General features: G+C 41.1%; 1 protein-coding gene across 2 annotated transcripts in view; it reads left to right on the top strand.

Moving 5' to 3' along the window:
• The window catches only part of EOGT (EGF domain specific O-linked N-acetylglucosamine transferase), a 35616-nt gene extending 32937 nt beyond the window's left edge, over nt 1-2679 (top strand). For both annotated transcript variants that reach the window (XM_073351055.1, XM_073351054.1), the window contains exon 16: nt 153-2679. In XM_073351055.1, coding sequence (XP_073207156.1) covers nt 153-299 — 147 coding nt within the window. In that variant the 3' untranslated portion in view covers nt 300-2679. The remainder of the gene's footprint in view (nt 1-152) is intronic.
• Nucleotides 2680-24221: the final 21542 nt, after the last annotated feature.

Genomic DNA, 24221 nt, shown 5'->3' with positions numbered 1-24221 from the left:
TGTTACACAGTTACTTACTTGCACTGTTGCTTTAGGGGAGATCCGAGGATTGGAGATTATAAATTAAAATGGTGATCACTCAGTTTTCTACTTGGTTTTTCAAATGAAAGAAGTGCCTTATTTGCTTGCATAAACCTGTTTCATTTTTCCAGGGACACCACCCAACACTGGGAGAACACCCAAAGTTTACTAACTACTCATTTGATGTGGAAGAATTTATGTACCTTGTGCTTTTGGCTGCCGATCATGTATCACAACATTCCAAGTGGCCATTTAGGGTAAAACATGATGAATTCTAGGTCAAATTTGAGGTTTAAAACATTATTTTAAGCAACACTTCATTAAAATGTGTTTAAAATGGATACAAATCCATGCTGGTATAAAACTTACAAACAAAATCCCCTATCAAAAACACTCCCATAGCTTTTTACTGTATTTTCATATTCTCTCTTCTGGTCTACATTTTATTCTAGAGTTTTTTGTTGGTGACTTCTATTTATCAAGATTATTTTTTGCACTAGTTGTTTGCATCGCTAATTCTTACTACTTGACTTTTTTGTATAAAGATTTGTCCATCCATTTCATGTTATATTTGTCTCATGTATAAATTGTCCTCTTGTAGCAAGCTGTGCACAATTGGAGAGAGGTGGGGTGGGTTGTGTGTGTTGCGGAAGGATTAATACAGAACTATTTCTCAAGTTGGTCATGGTATGAATGACAAATGTATTAAAGTATAATAGGGGAAACAGTTCTCCCGTCCCTCTTCTAGTCTTTGGTCTTGAAGCTTCTATGCTGCAGTATTGTACGTGTTGCAAATAAAATATCTGGGTAGGAATTGACTTCCTATCTTTAGATTTTAAGCTATTCCGTTGTAAAGCACCTGTTATCCATACAAAGCAGTTGCTATTTGATACAGTGTATACCCTAAAGGTCATATTTTAAACTCAGAGGCATTTTCCAGCTACAGATAAAAACCTTGCATTTTTAAGATAAAAACCTAAATCTTCTAAAGTTAGCAATAGTTTGTGTAATCCTGTGGCTCTCCCCACTTCTCCAAAAAAATTAGGTTACAATTATAAAAAACACCAGCTCTGACAAAGGTCCCTGTTTGGGTTAGATCAGGTCTTATGTGAGAAATCTTTCTTAATCATATATTGAGGTAGTTCAGATAATTCCAGGTATTTCTAATTTTTTCACAAAAGCAGCTCTTCTGTGGCAGAAAACTTGACAGTCACAGTATTATATATACTCTCTTTGAGGAGGTTTAAAGGAATTAACTGTTTTGTCTGGCAAAAATGATAGGATGGTGTAGGCTTCTCAACTAAATTGAGATATAACTAAATCATGAAAGGAACATTGTTGTTCTAGGCAATAAGAGCCTGATACACAGTGGGACTGACTTCAGTGGGATCAGGCCCTGTGGATGGGCGTTTCAAAAGTGCTCTGTATTGGTCTAACTCAGCTCCCATTAAAGTCAGTCAGAGCTTTACCGTTGACTTCAGCGAAGGCAGAGTTAGGCCCGTGCCGAGTGTGTTTGAAAATTCTACTCTAGGGGAAATCCTGACCCCGTTGAGTTCAGTGGGAACTAGGGTGACCAGACAGCAAGTGTGAAAAATCGGGACAGAAGATGGGGGGGGGGGCGAATAGGTGGCTATATAAGACAAAGCCCCCAAAATCGGGACTGCCCCTATAAAATAGGGACATCTGGTCACCCTAGTGGGAACCCTCTCATTGACTTCAGTAACTCAAGGATGATGTGTAAAAGATTTGTATAAATATCTGAAGATTGAGTTCAAGAAGACGAAGGACAGAGTTCCATGTTATATATACTGTGGATTTTTGAGAATGAATTCCATGCCATTCCTGCATTACAATGGTACAGTGTCTCAGTTCCCTGAGGCAGAAGATATATTTGTATGCAAAAGCAAGAATGTGTTACGTTAAGTGTAAACACTTGAGTGGTATAATTTTAGATATTATTGACTTCCATTCTGTAACAATCATAGGCAATTTCACAGAGTGTAGGCATATTTACTGTCCTGCCTATAATGGTAAAGATAAATTACTGTAAGTATAACTTGCCTATAGATCTCTCCTGACCTTAAACAGTGTATAGGAAAGCTAGAGATCTAAAACAGAATGCATTAAGATATTTGGTTCAGTTCTTAGAGCAGGATATTAGGGAACTGACATGTAAAGCTGTTTCACTTTAAAGGAACTGTATAAGCAAAATTGCACTTCTTGACATGAAAAATACCTTTTAAAATACAAATATCTGAGAAATAGAGTTCTTGCATTTGTGTGTGTTACCTCATTTTTTTTAAAAAAAGAAAAATAAGCTAGTAAACGTGTACTGAAAATTTAAAATATTGTAAGACTAAGGAAAACATTAACTATGGAATGTGCACAGATATATTTGATAAAGCGAGAATTTTATATAAAAATCACAATGCATTGCAAAAAGAATTAATCACTGTTTTGCCTGGGCTTGAGGAGGAGGAGGTGTTTCGTGCATCTAGCTGTCTGTATCGTGCCTTTTCATACTGTGACAAAGGCCAGGTGACTTGCTTAGTTCCGCCATGATTGGCAAATTTCAATATCTGGTTGTGTCGACACGTTAAGTGTTGAAGGGTTGATTGATTGTATACTAATGTGGTTCTGGATGAATTAATAAATTGTTGGTTGTTAAGAATAAGCAAGTGTCCTGATTTGAGAAACATTGTTCAAGTTAAAATTGACCTGAAAAGAACCCAGCTTTAAAATTAGTAAGCTAATGTCCTGGACTCAATAAAAAAAAGGGGTAATTCTATTAGATTCCATTCTCTGTTGACTACAGCACTTACCCAGTTGGCAAACCTAGTTTGTCAGATTTCAGCTTTCAAATCTAAGTGGACCTTGGTAAATTCATAAAAATTGACCCCCTTTCATACTTACATAATTATGCCTAGTTTATTCCTGGATTGTGCATGTGCTTGAATTGACAGGTCCAAGGTCTGACCTTTGATGCTGGTCAGCGGACATCAGGGTATACTGCTTAAAGCCGTGATCCTGCAAAGGCTTAAGCATATGCTTAACTTTATGCATTGCAAGTAGTGCCTGTGAAGTCAATGGGAATACTCTCAGGGTACAGATACTCAGAAGCTGGAAGGTGTCATTCTAGCTTGGGTGACATGCACCCATAGGTACCGACTTCCCCACTTCCCAGTGGGTGCTTGACACCCTCCCACCCTGCCCCGAACCACCCTCACCCCACCCCCATTCCACCCCCTGCCCCTGCCTCCTCCCCCTCCTTCCCAGAAAGTCTTAAGTGCCACCAAACAACTGTTAGGCAGTCGGGGGGGGGGGCAGGAAGCTCTGGGAGGAGTGGGGACATGGCACACTGTGGGAAGTGGGGGGGGGAAGGAGGCGAGGAGGTGGGAGCTTGGCTGCGAGTGGGAGCAGAGTACCCACTAATTTTTCGCCGTGGGTGCTTCAGCCCCGGAGCACCCACGGAGTCAGCGCCTATGCATGCACCCATTACTTCTACTCAAGCAAGCACTGAAAAGACAGGGCCATAAAACCCAAGGGAGGGCAAGGTCTGAAGGAGGAAGGAGTTTGAAGGCTGTGGAAAGATCAAAGAGAATGAGAACAGTAAAGACACCAAGCCTTAGGTAGGAAGAGTGGATGTTTGCGGCCTTGATGAGCATGTTGCTCCATGGATCCAGGAGTGGGAGGAAAAGAGAAGATGATATAGACATAAATTGCACATGCAAGGAGCTACTGTGTCAAGAGTAAAAGGGTGCATGGGTGGATTTCTGAGGATGGGAGAAATTAGAAAATGTTTGTGCACAGAGGAAATAGAGTCAGAAGAGAAGGACAGGGTAATGCAACAGAGATCAATCACCAAATGGGGAATGAGGTGGAGGGACTGGAAGTGGACAGTAGGTGGCAGACTTCAAAATTGGTGGTAGAATAAAGAAAGGAGGAGAGTGCATGGACAGTGGTCATAATGGACCTTGTTGCCCTTCTCCCTGAAAAGGCTGCCTACTGTATTTTGGTACAACAGGTTGAAATTTTTCAAATGTTTTGTAGAAAGTCTTTCTTTTCTTTTTTAATGAAAATATACACACTTGTTAAATTTCAATGAAACACCAAAATGAAATAATAGGTATTGATTTTTCCTTCTCCTACTACCCCTTGTTCCTTTTCTCCTCTTTCAGTGGCAATATGGGGGCAGAGTGTCAGTGGAGGGAGGAGACAGGAAGAGGAGCACAAATGAGACACCCCCCCAAAAATGAAAACTGGATTTTTAAAAAATGTTCATGAAAAAAATTAAAAATTTTTTCCCAAAACTTGTGGTATGAAAATTATTTTGATTTTTTTTAATTTTTTTCCCCAGCTCTATCTTTGGTCAGTAGAATTAATAAGAACTATTTTGGAGAAAAGTATGATAGAAAAAGAATTTAATGGGTTATTATGAGGGTAGTGTGAAAAGTCACCTGTTTTTGAAGTTGATATGTGTTCTCCCATCATCATATTCCATGATCTTTTGAGTTCAACCTTACATTGCTGTAGAGAACCAGTGATCCAGTTTTAATATTCTGTGATCTAGTTTTCCATTCATAGATTCCATCCTTTTATTAACAAAAATTCCAAAAAGATTCTAAAACTCTTTTTTAATTTTTGAAACAAAGCATTACTCAAAATAATGAAAGTTGTAACATTTTTGCTTTAACCAAGTAGGTGGGTTTTTTCAGAGGTCTGCAGTAATCCTGCTGACCTGCACTCATTATAAATCTATTTTACTTTTGTCCTTGAGCGGACTTTTGATTTCCATATAGTTCCAAAGGAGAGTGCTTGCTTCAGAATGCACTAAAGACTACAGCACTAGATGGCACTAGAAGACTTCCAAATGTCTCATATGATTGTGGCTCTTTAAATGGAATCTCATTATAAATGCAAAGAATCGACTCAGAGGCAAGTACAATAAAGCTACTCCTAGAGATGATTATTTTTTCACACAGTTTGTCTCTACAAATAGAAAGAGGGGAAAATAAAAATCATCTGGACAGTCTTCAGATTGAAGTGTGGTGTTCCTCAGATGCTGTAACATCTGATTTTTTTTCATTTCTTGATACCTTGATGAAAAACCTTAGCTGGGCTTAGAAAACAATTTCCAATGAACTTTCTAGCACTCCTTTATTTTCTTGTGAAAGGACATGTAGTACTAAACCACCACTTTTTAGCACTTAACACATTTCCTGTTCTGCTTGGAGGCCTCATTTCCGTTTATGCCACAGCGTTACCTAGCCTGCATGATCCATTATGTATCATCAACTACATAATTATCTCTACCACTTAGTTCGGTAGGGGTTGTGGTTGATGAATGTGCACTTGGCGTGGTTGGGTTTAGAAATGAGGGCTGACTTTCACTCACAAATCAGAGTGAAAAGACTGCAGGACGGAACTGTTGCCCGTGTGGTGGTTTTATTATGAGGTAGCAGTAACTGAGTGGATTCATATTTGAAGAAAGATACTTGGATGGATTTGCGCTCTTCTTCAGAGAAGCTTGGGTATGGGGAACCTGCAGTAGGAAGGAAAAGGATTAAAGTAAAATTAACATATGCACCTTGACCCTGTAGGGTGTTGGTTACCTCCTGGGGGGTGCAGAATGTTCACAACTCCCACTTATTGTTTATAAAAGTCATTGACAGCTGAGATATCTCAGCACTTGGTACGATCACGCTCAGAACTTTCTTTAGCTGAACGAAATAAAAGTAATGAAAGACAAGGGGGTCATTATTTTAATCAAAGGCAAGATGGGCCAAAACAAGGGTAGGCGTCTTTCATAACACAGTGTAAGCATTGTTAGGAGGTAGATGTTATGGCCAAAATGTTCACAATTAGGGTGACATCAAGCACCGGCACTGAGATTTCCAAAAACAGCCGAAGGGAGTGAGGCGTTTAAATTGGAATGAAATTCAAAACCTATTCCCTTGTCAGTAACACAAATGCTACACCTTTAGGTTATACGCAGAAAGCATGAAGGGATCGCCGATTTGCAGAAAGAGTAGTCTGCACTTAGAGTACAGTGTAACAAAAAAAAAAAAAAAAAAAAAATCCAGCACATTTTGCATAGTATTCATGAAGAAATTTAGCATGATATGAGTCAGTCCCTTTTCATCCAATGAAGACAGTAACTTTAACATTATCCTTTCTTGGCTGCTGTAGTCTAACAGGTATTTGGATGCAACACACTCACTGGAAGGGGATTTATTGCCAGCCCTCCCGCTGCCTACTTAGTAGCAACAGGAGGGAGGCAGAGTTCATTTGGGGGGCTACCTAGCTGGTCATTGATTTGGGTTATTTAGTCTGGATGCTGAATGCCGTGGGCCAGAGTTCTTTTGCTAAGTTTTTTTTTGCTTGCTCTTTGATTATCATAGCTCTGAGCATTTGGGGGGCAGGTAAAGTATACTGTTTGCTAATTTATAGCAGGCATGGAGACCAAACATTGGCTTGTCTGCAGCAAGGGAAGGTCGTTCCCAGGGCACAGTGGCAGGTGTATATTTTGTGCATAGGGTATGCTCCTCAAGATGCTCTGGGAGTTATTGTTTTCTCCTGGTGATTACAGGAGTTAGGCCTGAAAGGGGCAGCACTTGGCATGAAATGGCGAGGCCACCTTGAGCAGATTCTCACCAGGTGTATATCATGATATTTCCACTTATATCCATGGAACTGCACCTATCTTCATCAAGTGAGGGACTAGCCTTGATTATTAATCCATTTGGGTTTGATGAACATTCATTTGCAACTTTGGTGGAGGCCTTAGGTGGGGGGGTTCCTGTTTTGATAAGTTTTGGGGCCTAATGATAATTGCAGGGTGGATTTAATTGTCTGTAATGTTAAAACTTACTAATAAAGATGCAGCCTCCTTCTCCTGCACTGTGCTGCTGCCCACCGATTCATTTCGTGGGGCTTATCCATGAACAGAGAACTACCATCTGTTAGGTGATAAAGGAGCAAAGTGTGTGCATGACAATGATTGTCATTGGACATCATTCATTATTCCATCAAGAATGTAGTGTTGGTCAATAAAAAGGCATGTTTATTGAGTTGACTGCTCTGAATTGTTTTTTTTCACCACTTACTATGCCAAGGCCCTGATAATATAATGAAATATGCCTTTTACCTCTCATTTCATCTTTGTCAAACTGACCATACATTCTCAGTTTGTCATAATTAAAAGTACTTGAGCAGCATAAGAAAAATAACAATTAATCATGCCTTACTGCAGAGGGATCTGTGGAAGAGTCTGAGAGAGTCAGGACAGATGTTGCTAAATGAAGGTTTTCAAGACCAGATGAAAATGTTGTGTTGAAGAACATTGGTGAAAGGGTGAATCCCAAGCTCACTCAGAGCTGGGGAAAGTGTCTAGTGATTTCTCCTCCTTAGCCACCTTTACATGAAGAGTTGTATTCAGCCTCTCATCATTTATTTATCATGATGTTAAGTTACTCTAAAGTATTTCATCTTCCCTTTCTGCCCTCTTACATGTACATCCTTTGATGCGTCATAATTCATTATTTAAGAAGCATGGATTCTACTCAACTTCTTAAAGCTATTTTCCGCCCTGTAGCTTAATGTTGTTGGTCATTTGTATAATTATGTCAACAGCATTTCAACAGGCGACAAGTGTTGATGGTTAGTAAATCCCTCTTTCCTGAATTCCTCAACCCAGTTCCCATCCCCCACACACATCACCTGATGGTAATGAGGCATCAGTGTAGGCTTTTGAGAACTTTTAAAAAAAAACATGGAGGAAGGGCAGTGGGCCTTGCATGAGGCTACCTCCGGTGCTGAAATATGGTCAGTAGAGCACCTAAATATGTGCTTAACTTTATGGAGGAGTGCAAGTGCTTTGTTGAATAGGGATTGACTTAAGCACGTGCTGAATCAGAGCCCAAATGTTCCTCTACCAAAAAAAAAAGATGGAATGGGTTAGTGGTGAATGCACCAGAGTGGGAATCAGGAGATCTGGGTTCTATATTACTGGCTGTGTTGGAGACTTTCTTGGTCAAAATCAAACCCTGCACCTTTGGTCAAATTAAACCTTTTTGTGCCTTTGTTTCTCCATCTGTGAAATGGGGAAGTCTTACCACACAGGAGTGGTTTGAAGCAAAATGCATTTATGTTTGTAAAGTGCAGTGGAATCCTCTGATGGAAGGTATTGTCGAGTACAGAGTAATCTCTGTTGACGTTGTTAATTACTAATTTGGATAATAGCTGTCAACAGAAAAAATCGCAGCTGAAGAATGCATCAGCACATCTTGAGGACTGAGAGCAGTGCTATAATGTGAACTGTGGTGAGTAATCTATGTGTTCATTGGGTATAGTGCTTGAATGAATGCCAAATGTAGGCATTTGGTTTGTGTTTTTCTTGAAGCTTTACATGAAAACTCTGTGGGACGTGTGTGCAACAGGTTATCGTCTCTTCAAAGCGGATCTTAATTGTTCACCCTATGTCTTTTTCCTGACAAGAGAGAACTGCAGAATTAATCCAGTGCAGAATATTAAACATTTCATTAAAATACTGCTAAGTAAATCAAGAGTAACACAGATGCTCCAAATCTCCTTCCGGTGCCCTTGGTTGCAATACTGCCTTTGATATTATTCAGCATTTTTAACATTCAACCCTGTGGAAAAAAAATTGGGAACACTAGACTTTTTAATTCATGCTTTAAAGAAAACCATTTCTGAATGTGATGTAATAAATCAGTCATTACTTACTAAGTAACCTTAAAGCTTTCTTTTTGAAATCAAGAATCCAGAGGAGAAATAGGGATTTTAAAAAATTGACAGCTTTCTGGGCATTTGATGTAAAGCCTGTTTTATTGATCAGATTTCAAACAGTATTTGATATTAGTGCCATGCAGTGACATCAAATCAGAATGTTGTTCTCGCCTTAGAAACAACAGTAGAAAATATAGAATCCCTGTATGTCCCAGAAGCTTGATCTTTCTACAGAAGGGACTTATGGTAGTATTTGAGTATTTCTCAAAGTATTCCACTGACTCAGCTGTCCACAAGCCAACATCTTTTCCTTAGTTTTTTCTGCAATGCAAACATTAGATTGTGAGTTTCTTTTTTTAGGGCTTTTGTGGATAGCCCCATCTTGATAGACCAACATTTACTCATTCAGGATCTCTTTCTCTCTCGATTATCTAGCAACACATCTACACTGTTTGCATAACCAATATTCTTCACCTTCTCAAATTAGTCAGGTTTTTTTCAATACAAAAATCCATGTTGAAATGTCATAGAGCCATGAAGTTTAAGGCCAGAAGGGTCCACTAAATCATCTAGTCTGGGACCTGTATATCACAGGCTGTCAACATCACGCAGTGCACTAAACCCAACAACCAAAATGAGACCAGAGTAGTCTCCTATGGGCTGTAATACACTATTATGTGCCACAGACAGAGAAGTTGAGGTATCAAGGTGTACCAGTGTCTGTGTCCCCCCCTCAATGGAAGGGAAATTATTACAGGAGATATATCCAGATAATCCTGGCAAGCAACCCAGACCCACAGGCTGCAGAGGAAGGCAAAAAATCCTTAAAGTCACTGCCAATCTGACCTGCCAAGACTTTGGGATTTCTGTAGGATGGATACATCCATGGATTTAGCAGCCTGTACCGTAAACTCTTGCTTGCACTGGAAAATAGATCCTTTGCTGGAAATGCTTTTCAGCGTCACTTCCAGTGCTGGCTTAAGCATAAGGCCTTTTCTGTGTTAGAAACTGTAGAAATTGTGTTAATTAGCCTAACACCACTGAAATCTGTATTAGGAATGGTGGGATTTTTTTCTAGAACTTCCCACTGTATACGAGGCTTCAAACTAAAGCACACACATCCATTTTAATAGTTTCACAGAAATGTACTGGAGGCTGGCCTTAAGCCTCCGTTTTGAAATGGTGTTAAAATTAATTTTGCCTGCTCTGCAGTTCACATTTAAAATGTGTTTGATCATTTTCAGCAATCGTTATTGTAGTGTAGACGAGGTTTAAGCAGCCAGGTGTGAGACCCTCAACACCATCCTCTATATTATTGAACTACATCTCTTCACACTCTGAGATACAAGAGTACTGCTTTGATTCTCAAGCCTCTTGTGCGTTACAAATTTCCAACTGGGAAACAGAACCTAAATCTACAAGCTGCTATTCAGCATGGTATTTCCAGTCTATTAAAATGGCATTTCTCGTGGCTACATCTCAGCCAGATGGGTTTCAGAACTCGAAACACTCGAAACACAACAAAAGTCACTTTTGTCTACTCAGAGAAGGCAGGGAAACAAAGTGAGTACCCCAAGTACCAGAAAGAAAAAGCCAGGCAGAAGAAACGCATCAAAATTATATACTATTAGCTTGAGGTGGGTTTTTTTTTGCAGGACTAATTCTATTTTCACATACCATCTGTGGTACAGGGGAAAGAAAGCCTATAAGGGTATTGTTGTCCGTTGGATATGAAACAGCATACTCAAGTCAGATACAGCACACGGTTTCTAAGCCCTTCAGAGCATATCATTCAGATCAAATTCTGCAATGTGGGTGTCTCTTCACAGCTTCATGAAATGTGATAAACAAGCTGGAGCAGTTCAGATCATTCCCTCGCATTTTTCAACAATGAAAGTTGTCTGCCTGTTCACCTACTCTGTTGGGTTTCTTTGGAGTTCTTCTGTCTTCTCAAATCTTTATCACATACTTTTCACCCCACTTTTCCAGCTCACTAACGAATGTATTAATCATTAGTGCAAATCATTTGGGCCTCTTCCCTCTTAACCCTTTTTCAGTGTTGAAAACAGGCCATTTATACCTCACTCTTTGTTTCTGTCTCTTAATCAGTTTCTGATCCACAACAGTACTTTGTCATTCATACCATGGCTGCTTAGTTATATCAATGGCCGCTTGTGAAGGACTTTGTTCGAGACTTTTTGAAAGTCCACATAATTTATATCTACCACTTCTCCTTAACCACTATTTGGGGGTACACTCAAAGAATTCTAGAGTGGAAGCCACAATTTTCCTTTTACAGAGCCTAACGCTGAGTCTAAGGGTTTTAATTTACTCAATTTTGCACTTAAGGATTTCTTGATTAGCTTCCTCTTTTCTTTTTTTTTAATGCCCCCTTTCAAAAGTTGTCACCATACTCCTTTTTAGCACTATCCCTCCCCCAAAGACATTGAATTTTATTATATTTTTGTCACTATACCTTGCTGTCACTAATACTTTAATTGCCCAACGGTAGTTATGACTTGAACTGTTTCCCATCATTCTCTCCCCGGAGAAAGGGCTGGTTGGGATACTTCAGTTCAGGACTGAATTCCAATGTTTGGGACTCTGAAGCCTGATGGCAACTCACTAAAGGATGGGATCACCCTGACCTGGATGTGGGTAGTGAGTTTTTCTGTGCATTGGAGTTTAGTAAAGTTCTAGCTATTCACTGAAACCATAGTCAGTTGTGGGGAGAATTTATTCCCCAACCTCTCCATGGCAGCACAAATGATAGAAAGGCTGAAGATGTAATGACGCTTGTAGTAGTATAAATTATTTACCGAACAATAGATAGGAGAATGCCATCTACTGCAGTGTGCTTAACGAATCTATAGCAAATACTTCTATAGTCATGCAAGATCATTTTAAATGCAATTTTTCCACCCAAGCATTTCTTGAAATATTTCTCAAGAATATTTTGTTTGCCAGGAAACCAATTCCTATCATACTCTTAACATGCTGCTGGATATGACTGTTTATATGTATTGTCACTTTGAGGGAGGCTTGTGTCGTTGTTGCTTTTTAAATAAAACTGGTATATATTTTGTCTTAGAGACCTTCATTCTTTTGGGCACCCGTGTATTAAGCTTCCATGTTTTCTGGCATGTGCTGTTTATAGAAGTTCATCAGTTAGTAATAAAAAGGCACGAGGAAGAGAAAATATTTGGTGTTAATTTGTAATAGATACAATGCAAGCTCTCCTCACTTTGCTGACATTCTACTGTATCAGTTAGTGAGGTTAGACTAAGGGGATTATAAAGGAATTCCTACCATTGGTTTTCCTGGAATAATCTTCTTTATGCAAGGGTCAAAAAAGATAGGGATTAATAAAGCAATTAGGAATCAGATACAACATGCCATTCTGTTTGCCTACTGTTTATAGAGTCCATTAAAGTGGAGGAGGGGGAATAAATCTAGACTGAAAAGGAAGGCCATTTACCTTTTTAAATTGAACATAGTCACTAGCACAAAAAAACCCACAGCTGACTCTGTGGACTTCAGCACTTTTGCTGACCGTTAAGGGCTTGGTCCTACTCCCACTGAAGTCAATGCAAAGACACCTCGGGATCTCAGATCCACCTGTTGATAAAAAATAACCTCAAAATTAAACGTCGACAGACTTTTTAATGTGTCTCCCCCAAGAATGCAGATCGGCTGAGTATGTACATCTCTCTAGAGAGAGTTTTACTTTTTTACGTATGGAGCATGAGGTGTGGCCCCTCAGTTCTAATTTTCCTTTGGGTGTGCCACAAAGAAAGGGTTTGGCAGGACTTCATTAGCAGAAGGATTGTTGACCTGGGTGATGCTGAGCAGTCATGCCTATGAGGAAAGACTTGGAAGGTTTGCTATGAAAAAAGGGTGTACAAATATTTGTCCTGGCAAATAGCTTTTTTAATATGTATTTGTGTCACAGTATTGAGTAGAAGCTCCCATCAGCGTCTGGGACACCTCTTTGTGCTGGGCACTGTGCATTCACATAATGAAAAGATGGCCCTTGCCCCTAAGAGCTTACACCCTAAAGCCCTATCCTGCAAAGACTTTTGCACGTTTTTAGCTTTATGTGCTCCTTGTGGTTCAGTTGACTTCAGTAGGACTACTCCTTTTCCACCAGATTAATCACATATGGTGTTTGCTGTATTGCCCTGTTGGAGCTGTTAAATTTCAGGGCAACTGCACCATTCTCTAGTCCAACAAGGGCACCCAGTGTAGGCTCCTGGCTCTTCAGCCTTCACTGTCTTGCCTCTCTCTCTCTCTCTCTCTCTCTCTCTCCTGACCAGGGTAGTTTCAGGCTGCACAGCTCCCTGCCTACACTGTGAATTCCCCAACAAAGTCAGACTCCTGAAGCTGGCCTGCGTTACTTTTTTCCTCAGAGATGGTAAACAGTGCAATTGCCCCTGTTAAGTTACCACCTTCCTAAGCAAGCACATTTATTCTTAAGGTTAAAGCATTACAGAGAAAACACTAAAAGAATCTAGAGGCCTGCTAATGAGTTTACCAGCCAGCCCCACCCCCCACGCTAGCAAGGACTCTGGTTGGTGACCTTCAAACCTCACATAAGGGTTTCTCCTTTAGTCACAAATTGAGCCTTTGCTTGGAACTAGCACAAAGATGGGCCAAGTCCTTCCAACCCTTCCCAGGAAGAACTGCTCCCCCGCCTTGGACTGAAGGTGCTGTCCATATGTGAGATCAGAAGGGGGCCTTGAGTCAATCTAAACTCAGGCTACTTATTCAAAAGCCCTTTTCTTTGTATACTGGTCTCTGGAGAATCCAGTTTGAACCAGTAGATGCAAGTCTCTCCTGGGGGTGATACCTCTCTAGAGGTGTTACAATCTGAGTGAATTTGCCTAATCACCCCCCACCATTCTTAGTTCCTGGAAGGCTGTGGTCCCCCTTCCCATGGAATTACAAACAATCCCTGGCCCACAAAGATGCATAAATATTTGCACTTTTAATACAATGAGCTTGTAAAACACTTAAACTTAATTCAGTAAGATTTAATTTAATTTACTACAGTTAGTCCAGGGTATTGTGGGAAATTATTATATCTGGCACCGGGGCCTAACTCAATCACCTGTGTAAACAAACTTCCTCTGTCAGAATTGTTAGCTGCCCCGCTCTGAATTAGAACGGAAGTGCCAGAGGCCATGCTCCATACGGGGGAACAAAGAGTAAGTCTAATACTGGAGAGAGACCTACACAGCACTCTGCACGTTGCCTTTGGTTGCAGGCCCCACGGCCTGAAGGTGAATTTCACCCAGAGTGCTGTGTCAGTCGTTCAAACAGATCAGCAGTGCAAGGCCAGAGAACTGAATTTTAGTTCTGCTGCACTGACTGTGTTGTTATTCATAAAATGATAACATACAGCAGCAATCCAGATTACGCCTAGAAGACACAGTAACTGCACTAGCTTTTGATTATGCCCACTCTGAGGTGCTTCTGTGCTAGAGGATTTTCAGGTTCTAGGAGGTTGGTATTAACCGTGATATACATGCAGATGGTCATATAAAGAAAACATCTGTTAATAGTCTGTACTAAAAGCATTGTTACTTGAGTTAATTAAAAGATAATGTCAGTGCAATTGGACTGGGTGACTGTCTCCAGCACGAAGATAAATACTAAAAGAAAACCAAGGGGATTCGTAGAAAATAAATGTGGAAATGGTAGAATGCTTGTTTTCAGAAGTAGCAGGAGCCCACTCAGTCACACTGTTACATGTCATTAATTATATTAATATTCCATATGATGTGCAGCATATCTAACAAGAAAGAGTGAATGTGGCCCTTTCACTAATCTGGTGGGTTACTCTACGTTTAAGTGGAGAAATGGGCTCAGAAAAGCACATTCCTTTTTGGTTTCCAGAACAGGTAAGTCTATTTGTGGGGAATATGGACATTTTTCACACATGGGTGTTTACTGTGTCCGTAAATGCCATCGGGTGTTTGGTGCTAAGTTTCATGCCCAAAAGAAAGTCTTTGGAGTTCCCTAAAAGTAAAGATTGACTTGTCCTTTTTCACTGAACCTGATGCCTACAATACAATACACTCAGCATTTCCTAAGGGGGAAAAAAAAACTGGGTCCAAACACACACCTTGTAATTTACAAACATATCATATATAATAAACGAGCCCTTTCCTCTGTGTCCATTTAAGTGGGTTGAGGGCAAAAACTATGTGAAATAAAGCTCTCTGGAACATAGACACTAGACAACACAATGGAACAAAATCATGTGTGAAACTGCCTGAAAATGCTGACTAGGAGTTTCAGTCGATAGAGAGCCTTAAAGAGGAAATATCTCAGTAGCTGATAAAAGCACCCATTATCTTATGCAGCTTCTGACCTAGTTCTCGGAGTCCTACCTCTTCCTAAAAGGGATGAACCACACTTGCTTCCACATCCAATGTTACAATAGGAGCCATTTCACCCCGGCATGAATGTCAGAATGGCTGTCTCCAAAGCACTACGCACCAAAATGCCAAGCAGTTTAACCTCAGCCACTGCCGTGGCAGGAGGGAGCAGTCCTGCTCTCATGAATCCATGTGCTAAAGACCCGGTTACTAGATAAACTCAGGCTCCCAGGGAGCAGGACCCGGAGCTTTCATCCCCTTTCAGTGGTACAGAGCCCTCACCACCGCTGTGTAATAGCTGTGTGAGGGGAACATGACACAGTGCCGGTACATGACGGCTATGTGACATTGCCCTGTCAGTGAACGTCAGAGCGGCACAACAGAGTAGCAGCAATCAGTTGCTTAACTAGACACAGCTGCAACTTGGGCTGATGCTATGCCAGCCTGAGCAAGCAACCCAGAGAAAGATTTTTATGTAGGAGAGAGGAAAGAGGTTGTTGAATTGCTATCTGGCCGCTGATGCCCAGATGGGTCTGAAGTGGTTCCCCCAGCATAAGAGGTAGGGTCCTTAACAGTACAGTACCCAAATAAGGATGCATATTGATCACACTGCCTATCAGTTGAGTCAGGGCAGTGGTTGAGAAGGGCCATTGCTTCAAGGCCAGTTACTGGGGCTTTCTTGTCATCTCCACAGCATCCTCCAATTTAGGAGTAACTAGTTGTTCCAATAACAAGGTGACCGGCGTGGGCTGGAATTCTGGAAGTGACTAGTGACTTTGGGTGCCAGCTGTTTACACCCTGAACATCTGCATGGGTCAAGGGCAAATTTAATGGGTGTTTCTTGGTATAAATGTCCATTTTACAGTAAATACAATTATTCAGTATTGTTGAAAATTGGAAGTTATATTGACCTGTATCAACCTGGAAGGGCTGTGCTTTTCAGCTTCTGAAAAAAGATCTCTATTGCTCTGGTAAAATGTTTGCTTCATAGAATCCCCCATTTGCAACAGCTGTAATAAATGTGTTTTAACGATTGTATCTCCTGATCATTCTCTGCAACGATTAATGTCTTGTTTAGCCCTTTGATAGTTTATAACGTGCTATTTTCATGCTTTTAAGACATATCTGCAGCTGCAGGTATTTTTAAAGGCACTATTCCTTTAAAAGGTCGTTTTAAAACACAGTTGGCACTGGGGTGTGTGATGAATTTTTAATAGTTAAAAACCTAGCCAGAGAGCAAAGAAATGATTTAATGTTGTAAATAAATCTCTTTGTGGGGTTTAATGTGCAAAAATGGACAGCAACAACTTTAAAAACTTTCCACAAATGCTTAGATCTATACAACAGTACACGCTGTATATGTATATCCCTAGCCAGTAATGGTTTATTGTATCTTTTTAGTTTTCAGAGTAACAGCCGTGTTAGTCTGTATGCGCAAAAAGAAAAGGAGTACTTGTGGCACCTTAGAGACTAACCAATTTATTTGAGCATAAGCTTTCGTGAGCTACAGCTCACTTCATCGGATGCATACTGTGGAAAATACAGAAGATGTTTTTATACACACAAACCATGAAAAAATGGGTGTTTTATCACTACAAAAGGTTTTCTCTCCCCCCACCCTACTCTCCTGCTGGTAATAGCTTATCTAAAGTGATCACTCTCCTTACAATGTGTACGATAATCAAGGTGGGCCATTTCCAGCACAAATCCAGGACCTGGATTTGTGCTGGAAATGGCCCACCTTGATTATCGTACACATTGTAAGGAGAGTGATCACTTTAGATAAGCTATTACGAACAGGAGAGTGGGTTTGTTTTTGGGGGGGGGGGAGAAAACCTGGATTTGTGCTGGAAATGGCCCACCTTGATTATCATACACATTGTAAGGAGAGTGATCACTTTAGATAAGCTATTACCAGCAGGAGAGTAGGGTGGGGCAAGAGAAAACCTTTTGTAGTGATAAACACCCATTTTTTCATGGTTTGTGTGTATAAAAACATCTACTGTATTTTCCACAGTATGCATCCGATGAAGTGAGCTGTAGCTCACGAAAGCTTATGCTCAAATAAATTGGTTAGTCTCTAAGGTGCCACAAGTACTCCTTTTCTTGTATCTTTTTAGGTAGTGAAGAAGGGTACGAAAACAATGGTTTCCTCTATTCTTGCTATGACAAAGTTCCTCCTCTACCTTGGTGGGTCTTGCGCTTATTGGTGGATTTGCTTGCCTTGGAGCTTCACAGCAACCCTCAGTTTGGCTGTTTTCGTGAACCCACAGTCCAGGTCAACTCCTCCTGTGTCTGACAAGGAGTTGGAAGGTTTGGGGGGAACCCGGGCCCGCCCTCTACTCCGGGTTCCAGCCCAGGGCTCCGTGGATTGCAGCTATCTAGAGTGCCTCCTGGAACAGCTGTGTGAAAGCTACAACTCCCTGGGCTACTTCCCCATGGCCTCCTCTCAACACCTTCTTTATCCTCACCATAAGACCTTCCTCCTGGTGTCTGATAATGCTTGTACTCCTCAGTCCTCCAACAGTACATGTTCTCACTCTCAGCTCCTCACACGTGCACCACCAACTGAAGTGAGCTCCTTTTTAAACCCAGGTGCCCTGATTAGCCCGCCTTAATTGATTCTAGCAGCTTCTTGTTTGGCTGCAGGTGTTCTAATCAGCCTGTCTGTCTTGTCTCCAGAAGGTTCCTGATTATTCTGGAACCTTCTTTGTTACCTTACCCAGGGAAAAGGGACCTACTTAACCTGGAGCTAATATATCTGCCTTCTATTACTCTCCTGTAGCCATCTGGTCCGACCCTGTCACATTGCATAATAACCATTAGGTTTGGAGCAGCTAGTTTGGATCGTCCAGGGAATGTTCATTGTGGTTGGAGTTCATCTCTCGATCCTGGGTTCTCAGATTGTGGCCTGTGCATTACTGAGAGGGCCACGTACCCCTTCTCGGGAAGCCATTCTGAGACTCACATAGTGGAGGAAGAGATTGGGAATGTTGGGAGGGAAATTGTGAGTCCGTAGAACACCCTACTTGTACAGCATGATCCATAGGATTTAACACTGGAGATCTCTGCCCTGGAATAAGCAACAAATTGATACAAATCTGTGGTCACTATGACCAAATTTCCAGATTAAAATAGATGTTCTGCTACATTTCTGCTAAAAAAACAAAAAAACTCCTTGTTATCGGTGACATTAGCTCATGGCAAAAGGTAGAGAATTCCTTGAGGAAGAGGTAATGCAATGAAATTATTCGTGTAATTGATTAGCATACTAGTTTAAAATGAAGAATAAAGATAACTTTTTTTTTTAATTAACCAAATGTATTGGGCTGCATGTAATGTACAGCTCTGCCTAAGTTTCCTGTACATGAGAACCCGGATTTCTGTGCTCTGTCAGCACAGGTTTCTTCACTTTCAGAGCACACGGGAAATCTATCTTTCCGGCCAACCCTTCCTCTAATCTAAGACTCTGTATCTTCTTCACTTTTTCTGAGCCGTATTAATTCTTGTCGCTAATGGTGATGAATGTAGATGCCACAATTATAGTGCTATTGTAAAATAATAGATAAAACAATATAATGAAAGTTAATAGGAATTGTGCTCCTAAGTCACTTTGTCACTTTTGCAAATCCCACTGGTGTCTAAAATAAGGTTAAATATGAATTATTAGTGTGTGTGAGGTAGAGAGAGAGTTTTAAAAAGGAACTGAAGTTTGGGGGACTTTGTTTTTGGGCATCCACTCTGAGACGCTTTAAAGGGCAACGATTTTCAGAGGGCAACCGCTCAGCAGTTTTTGAAAATCAGGCCCTTTAAAGTGTCTCAGAGTGGGATTGGATGCCTAAAAATGGAAGCCTCCAGAATCACTAGTCACTTTTGAAAACACAGGCCATAAAAGTGTGTGTGTGTGTAAGTATATGTAATATATTAACTGGGGGCATGAGGCAAACTTAGCTATAGGAATCATCCTGTGCTTTTCCTGTAATATAAATATAAATCATTACTGTGACACTTTGGAGGTCAACTCAGACCAGTAAGGGGTTCTGCACCACCTGCCCGTAACCCTGGGTCCCTCCGTGTTGTGCAGCTTTGGCTCAGAGCCCTGAGACCACAGCAGCACAGTGGCCTCAGGCTGAATTCCCTCAGCCTGGTTATTCCTTGCAGGGTGACACCAACAGCCCTTCCATTCCTGAGTCTCCCCGAGACTGTCAGCCCTGCCATGTCCAGTGCCTCTCACTGGAACACTCGCAAAGCCTTATCTGGTTCACTGCTCCTTTAAAGAGACAGAAGGCAGCACCCGCCTGTTAGTGTGGCTGAGGATTTCGCTCTTCACTTTGAAGCACAGCATTGAGATGCTTGTGCAATAAAACAAGAGTAAATGAATTAACAAAGAACAGAGCTTTCAGTGAAGAATTGGGATAGAAATGGCTACTTGCAACCAAAAGGAAAAATACATTTCTAAGACTTAACAAAGCTTAGCAAACTAGAGGCTTTTGTTCAAAGTAGTTTTCTCACTTCCCGTTGGGGCGGGAAGAGTGAGGGGGGGGGTCGAGCACCCCCTGGCACATCGGAAAGTTGGCACCTGTGAATGGGACTTCCATTGTTTTGGTTCCACAGTGTTTAATTTACATTGCCTTCCCTCCTGTCTGGCAGGAAACCTGTTTCTCCCTTTGTTTGGTCTTCGGCTTTCAGGGCTCTGAGCCAAAATGGCACAGCAGAGAGGCCCACAAGGTTACAAGGCAGGCGGTGACAGAACACCTTACAGGTCTGGGTTGACCCCACAGTGCCACAGATCCCTAAAACAAAACTATACTAACAAAAGCCATATACCAGCTAAAACAGAAGAACCACCAAGAACCAGTTAACTAAATTGATATAATTTTTTCCACCCTCTGCCCCCATCCATCCCCGAGATAACAAACCCAAATAGTTTGGGGTCCTGCCCTGCTTATGGAAGGCACTCTGCCCATCCCTGTGATATCCATGTTATGAAAATCTAGACAGAAATATAAAATACCAAAGATGCATGCTCTGGCTTACGTGGAAGCATAATCTCAGCCCTCGATAGAGAAGATATGAAATAGGTCCACCCTTGTTGACCTTAATTGCCACGGGACATAGATTAGCAGATGGTCCCATGGTTAGACTGCTGCTATATTATTTCATTTGGAGTTTCTATAAATATCCCTAGTTAATTTATGCAAATTTATTCTTTTAACCTCCTCTAATGTGTCAATATCTTCCTGGCAGTCAGGTATCCAGAATTTAATATAATGTACAAGGTGTGGTTGCACCAGGGCCAAATTAAGGCATATGCACTATAGGATTTTCCCTTGAGCCTCAGGTCCTGCATCACGTGAGTACATCACAATCTCAGCTCTCCTTGAAGGAAAAAAGTAATTCTCTAGCCCTCATGACTGAAAAGAAAGAAAAGAAAGGCTTGAGAACTTGACCAGAGCAAACTGAAGCCAGGATGTTTGCCTGAGTCTGCAAACAACCTGAAACAATAGCTATGAGAAGAGTAAACGGTACCATGCATCTGAATGGCGTCTTAAATCCAGAGCTCCACCAGCAAAGGACTCTGTATGTGACAAGAGGAAAACACTGCAGCAGACCTACTCACCTTTCCAAGCAGATATGCCCTGGCTGCTGGGTAAATACTGGGCACACCCAGTATGTGTGTGTTTGGGGGAAAAGGGGGGGCGCTTGCACCTCCTGGGATGGAAATGAGACCCCATGTTGCTACCCTTGTTTCACTGATAGTGACCCCTGCTATCACCATTCCTAGTGAGAGGCATGTTCACACGGAGGAAGTGGGGTCACAGGTGTGCAGCCAAAGGGTTCCCAAATTCTGGTGTGTTTAAAACCCTGGTTTGCCTTAATCCAGCTGTGGGTTGTAACAATATTCTACAGAAACCTCCTAGCTCTGTGATGTGTGATTGTTTTATCTGCTGCATTCCCAAACTTCATCAGCCTTTTCTGTTCAATGTCCTATTGCAACCTTGTGTCCAATTTGCTGTCCACTGTCACCTCCAAGCCTCATCCAGTGGCACCCTTTTCCAGGGCTGTCCCTCCTGTTGAATATCTGTGTCTCAGATTATATCTCCCGTGGGTGGATTAACTTCCATTACTCGTGGCTACATCTCACCTTATTTTCTATGTGTTTTTTTTTAACCCTTTCTGCATTTTTGCTGTGTAGTTGATTCTGTATCGTTTGGTCTGGTCACCTCCTTGCTCTTCCATTTCCATTATAGTCAGATTTTTGGGACAGTCCTTTGTGAGGCCCTGCTGGCTGCTGCTCTTTGTTCCTTGCATTTGTCTTTTTCAGAGGAATTGCCGCCTATTGCACCGTAACTACTAAATCATCATTGGGATTCCTGAGACTTCTGCCATACTGGTGGATTTCTGTCCTTCCTTTTATTACCACTGCTGCTTTGTGCATGTGTCACCTAACCCACTGACCTCTCACTGGGGCTGGGACCTGCAGCACCAACGTTCCAATTCGACAAGGTGCTTAGGCGTGTGTCTAGAGCTGAGCATATGAGTAATTCCATTGAAGTCAATGGAACGACTCACATGCGTAAGTAACTTGCTGAATTGGGGTCTAGGGCTATAAGCATCAGCTTCCACTGATTGAGCTAATGGAGTAACTCCAACAGTTGGCAGATTTAGTAGGCTCTTATCCTCTAATTTCAACCAGACAAAATGGGGACAAAGACTCATGGTCTTCTTGTGTGGGATTCATTGATTCGAAGTCCAGAAGAGACCACTGTGATCATCTAGTCTGACCTCCTATATAACATGGGCCATAGAATGCCCCCACAATAATTCCTAGTGCAGATCTTTTAGAAAAACATCCAATCTTAATTTAAGAATTGTCAGTGATGGAAACTCCACCACAACCCTGTGTAAATAGTTCCAGTAGCTACCCACACTGTAAAAATTTAAATCTTATTTCCAGTCTGAATTTGTCTAGTTTCAGCTTCCAGCCATTGAATCATGTTATACCATTCTCTGCTAGATTGAAGAGCACATTATTAAATATTTCTTTCGCTTGTAGATACTTACAGACTGTAATCAAGTCACCCCTTGACTTTCTCTTTGTTAAGCTAAATTGAGTGAGTTCTTTGAGTCTGTCACTATATGACATGTTTTCTAATCATCAAATCACTCTCATGGCTCTTCTCTGAACCCTCTCCAATTTATCGCCCTCCTTCCTGAATTGTGGGCACCAGAACTGGACACAGTATTACAGCTTCAGTCGCAGCAGTGCCAAATATAGAGGTAAAATAACCTCTCTATTCCTACTCAAGATTCCCCTATTTATGCATCCCAGGATCTCATTAGTTCTTTCGGTCACAGCGTCACATTGGGAACTCATGAGTCAGCTGACTCCCAAATATTTTTCAAAGTTGCTGCTTCCCAGGGTAGAGTCCTCCATCCTGTAAGTATGGCTGATGTTCTTTGTTCCCAGATGTGTACATTTACAATTAGCCTCATTAAAACACATATTGTTTGCTTGCGCCCAGTTTACCAAGAGGTACACATGTGACTCCTATTTCTTTCAGTGCATGCAACAGCAGCAGGATAGGGCTCCAGATTTCTTAATTTCCCAGATTCTTTACCTTCTTGGCATTAGTACCATGGTATTGCAGCTGTCTGTGAAATAATTCCTATCATAGGAGCTCATGTCCCCTGTTACTAAACTTCCCTGAGTCTCTCATTCAGTTCCGCTATCTGGGGGAAAGCCAGGATGGCTTCTGTGGTAGAAGCATTTACTTTTTGGATTGTAGATTTAGCTTCTATGTCATTTAGGAGCCTCTTGGAATCATGTTTGGCTGTAGCTGTTACCCAACCATCCAGTAGCAGACTCTTATTGACATTTCGCTTTTTGCTTTTCATGCCTTGTGTTTCTTACCCAAATAATTTTCCCCCATCACTGCTCTTGAAGCAAGCACATCCATCAGCATGTGATAGTTATCATTACAAATAGGTTAAGTTCAGGGAATCTTTAAGTCCAGTTTTCCCCTTGTAATCCACTAGAAGATCCAGGAAGGAGTAAATAATTAATTAAAGCATTTGATAAACAGATTAGGCTGGATATTTGAATATGGGGGAGAATTTCAGGTTTATTTATACTAGGGTACCATCCAGAGGCCCTAATTAAATATCTGGGTCCCATTGTGCTAGGCATCTATATGCATGTATAAGATAAATAATAAAGACTTGCAGAGTGATAGTTTTTGAATCGTTATGTATCCCATCACTGGATCAGAAGCACATATTGAAAGACTAAGGTCCAGATTCTTCTCTCAGTTACTCTGGAATAAATCCGAATGAACTGCATTCACTTCGGTGGAGTTGCTCTGGATTTACAGCCATGTAACAGAGCAGACTTTAGTCCCTGTTCACTGTCATTATACTTTTCCATCCAGAAAGGAAGATTGTTTCCAATCTTACTTAAACTAAGCAGCTTTAATCATTCAGTTTGGACAGCACCAAAACTGGTGTGTGTGTGGGGGAGAAACAAACACCACAGACATGAGAATCCTATAATCTTTGGTTTAGTTGTAATTAAATTTTCCAGAATGAGGAGGAAACAGATGGATTCTGATTAATTTCTTACTGAGAAAATTAAGTATAGACCTCAGCATCCAATGCTGACATCAGTGAGGTGCACGAATGTCACTCATGCCTCCAGAGTACAGAAAATATCACCATTAGACTGTATTTCATTTGCCTGTTAGATGCTGAACTCCGAAGTGCACAAGGATCCTATGCATTGCATTTAGCCATGAATTAAATATACAGACATATGTAATCCTTTCCGGTATGCCAGGTTGCTTATCAAAATTGAACTTGATGAACTGAACGAAAGCTGTATAGCTGCCATCTTTTCTTCTCACTATAGAGTCATTATTTACTGATAGACAGAATATTAAGACAAGATGCTCCTCCTAGAGAGAATATTCAAACGTCTCTCTATAGAGTTTGAGTTAGGAAAAGTAGCACCACTTACTCAACTCTGTCAAATGATGGGACATTAGCTTGTAGGGCTATATTTTGATCTCA

Source organism: Lepidochelys kempii, chromosome 7 (genome assembly GCF_965140265.1).
Source record: "Lepidochelys kempii isolate rLepKem1 chromosome 7, rLepKem1.hap2, whole genome shotgun sequence".
NCBI lineage: Eukaryota > Metazoa > Chordata > Testudines > Cheloniidae > Lepidochelys > Lepidochelys kempii.
Note: the sequence above shows the minus strand (reverse complement) of the source record. Positions and strands in the feature narration are given on the sequence as shown.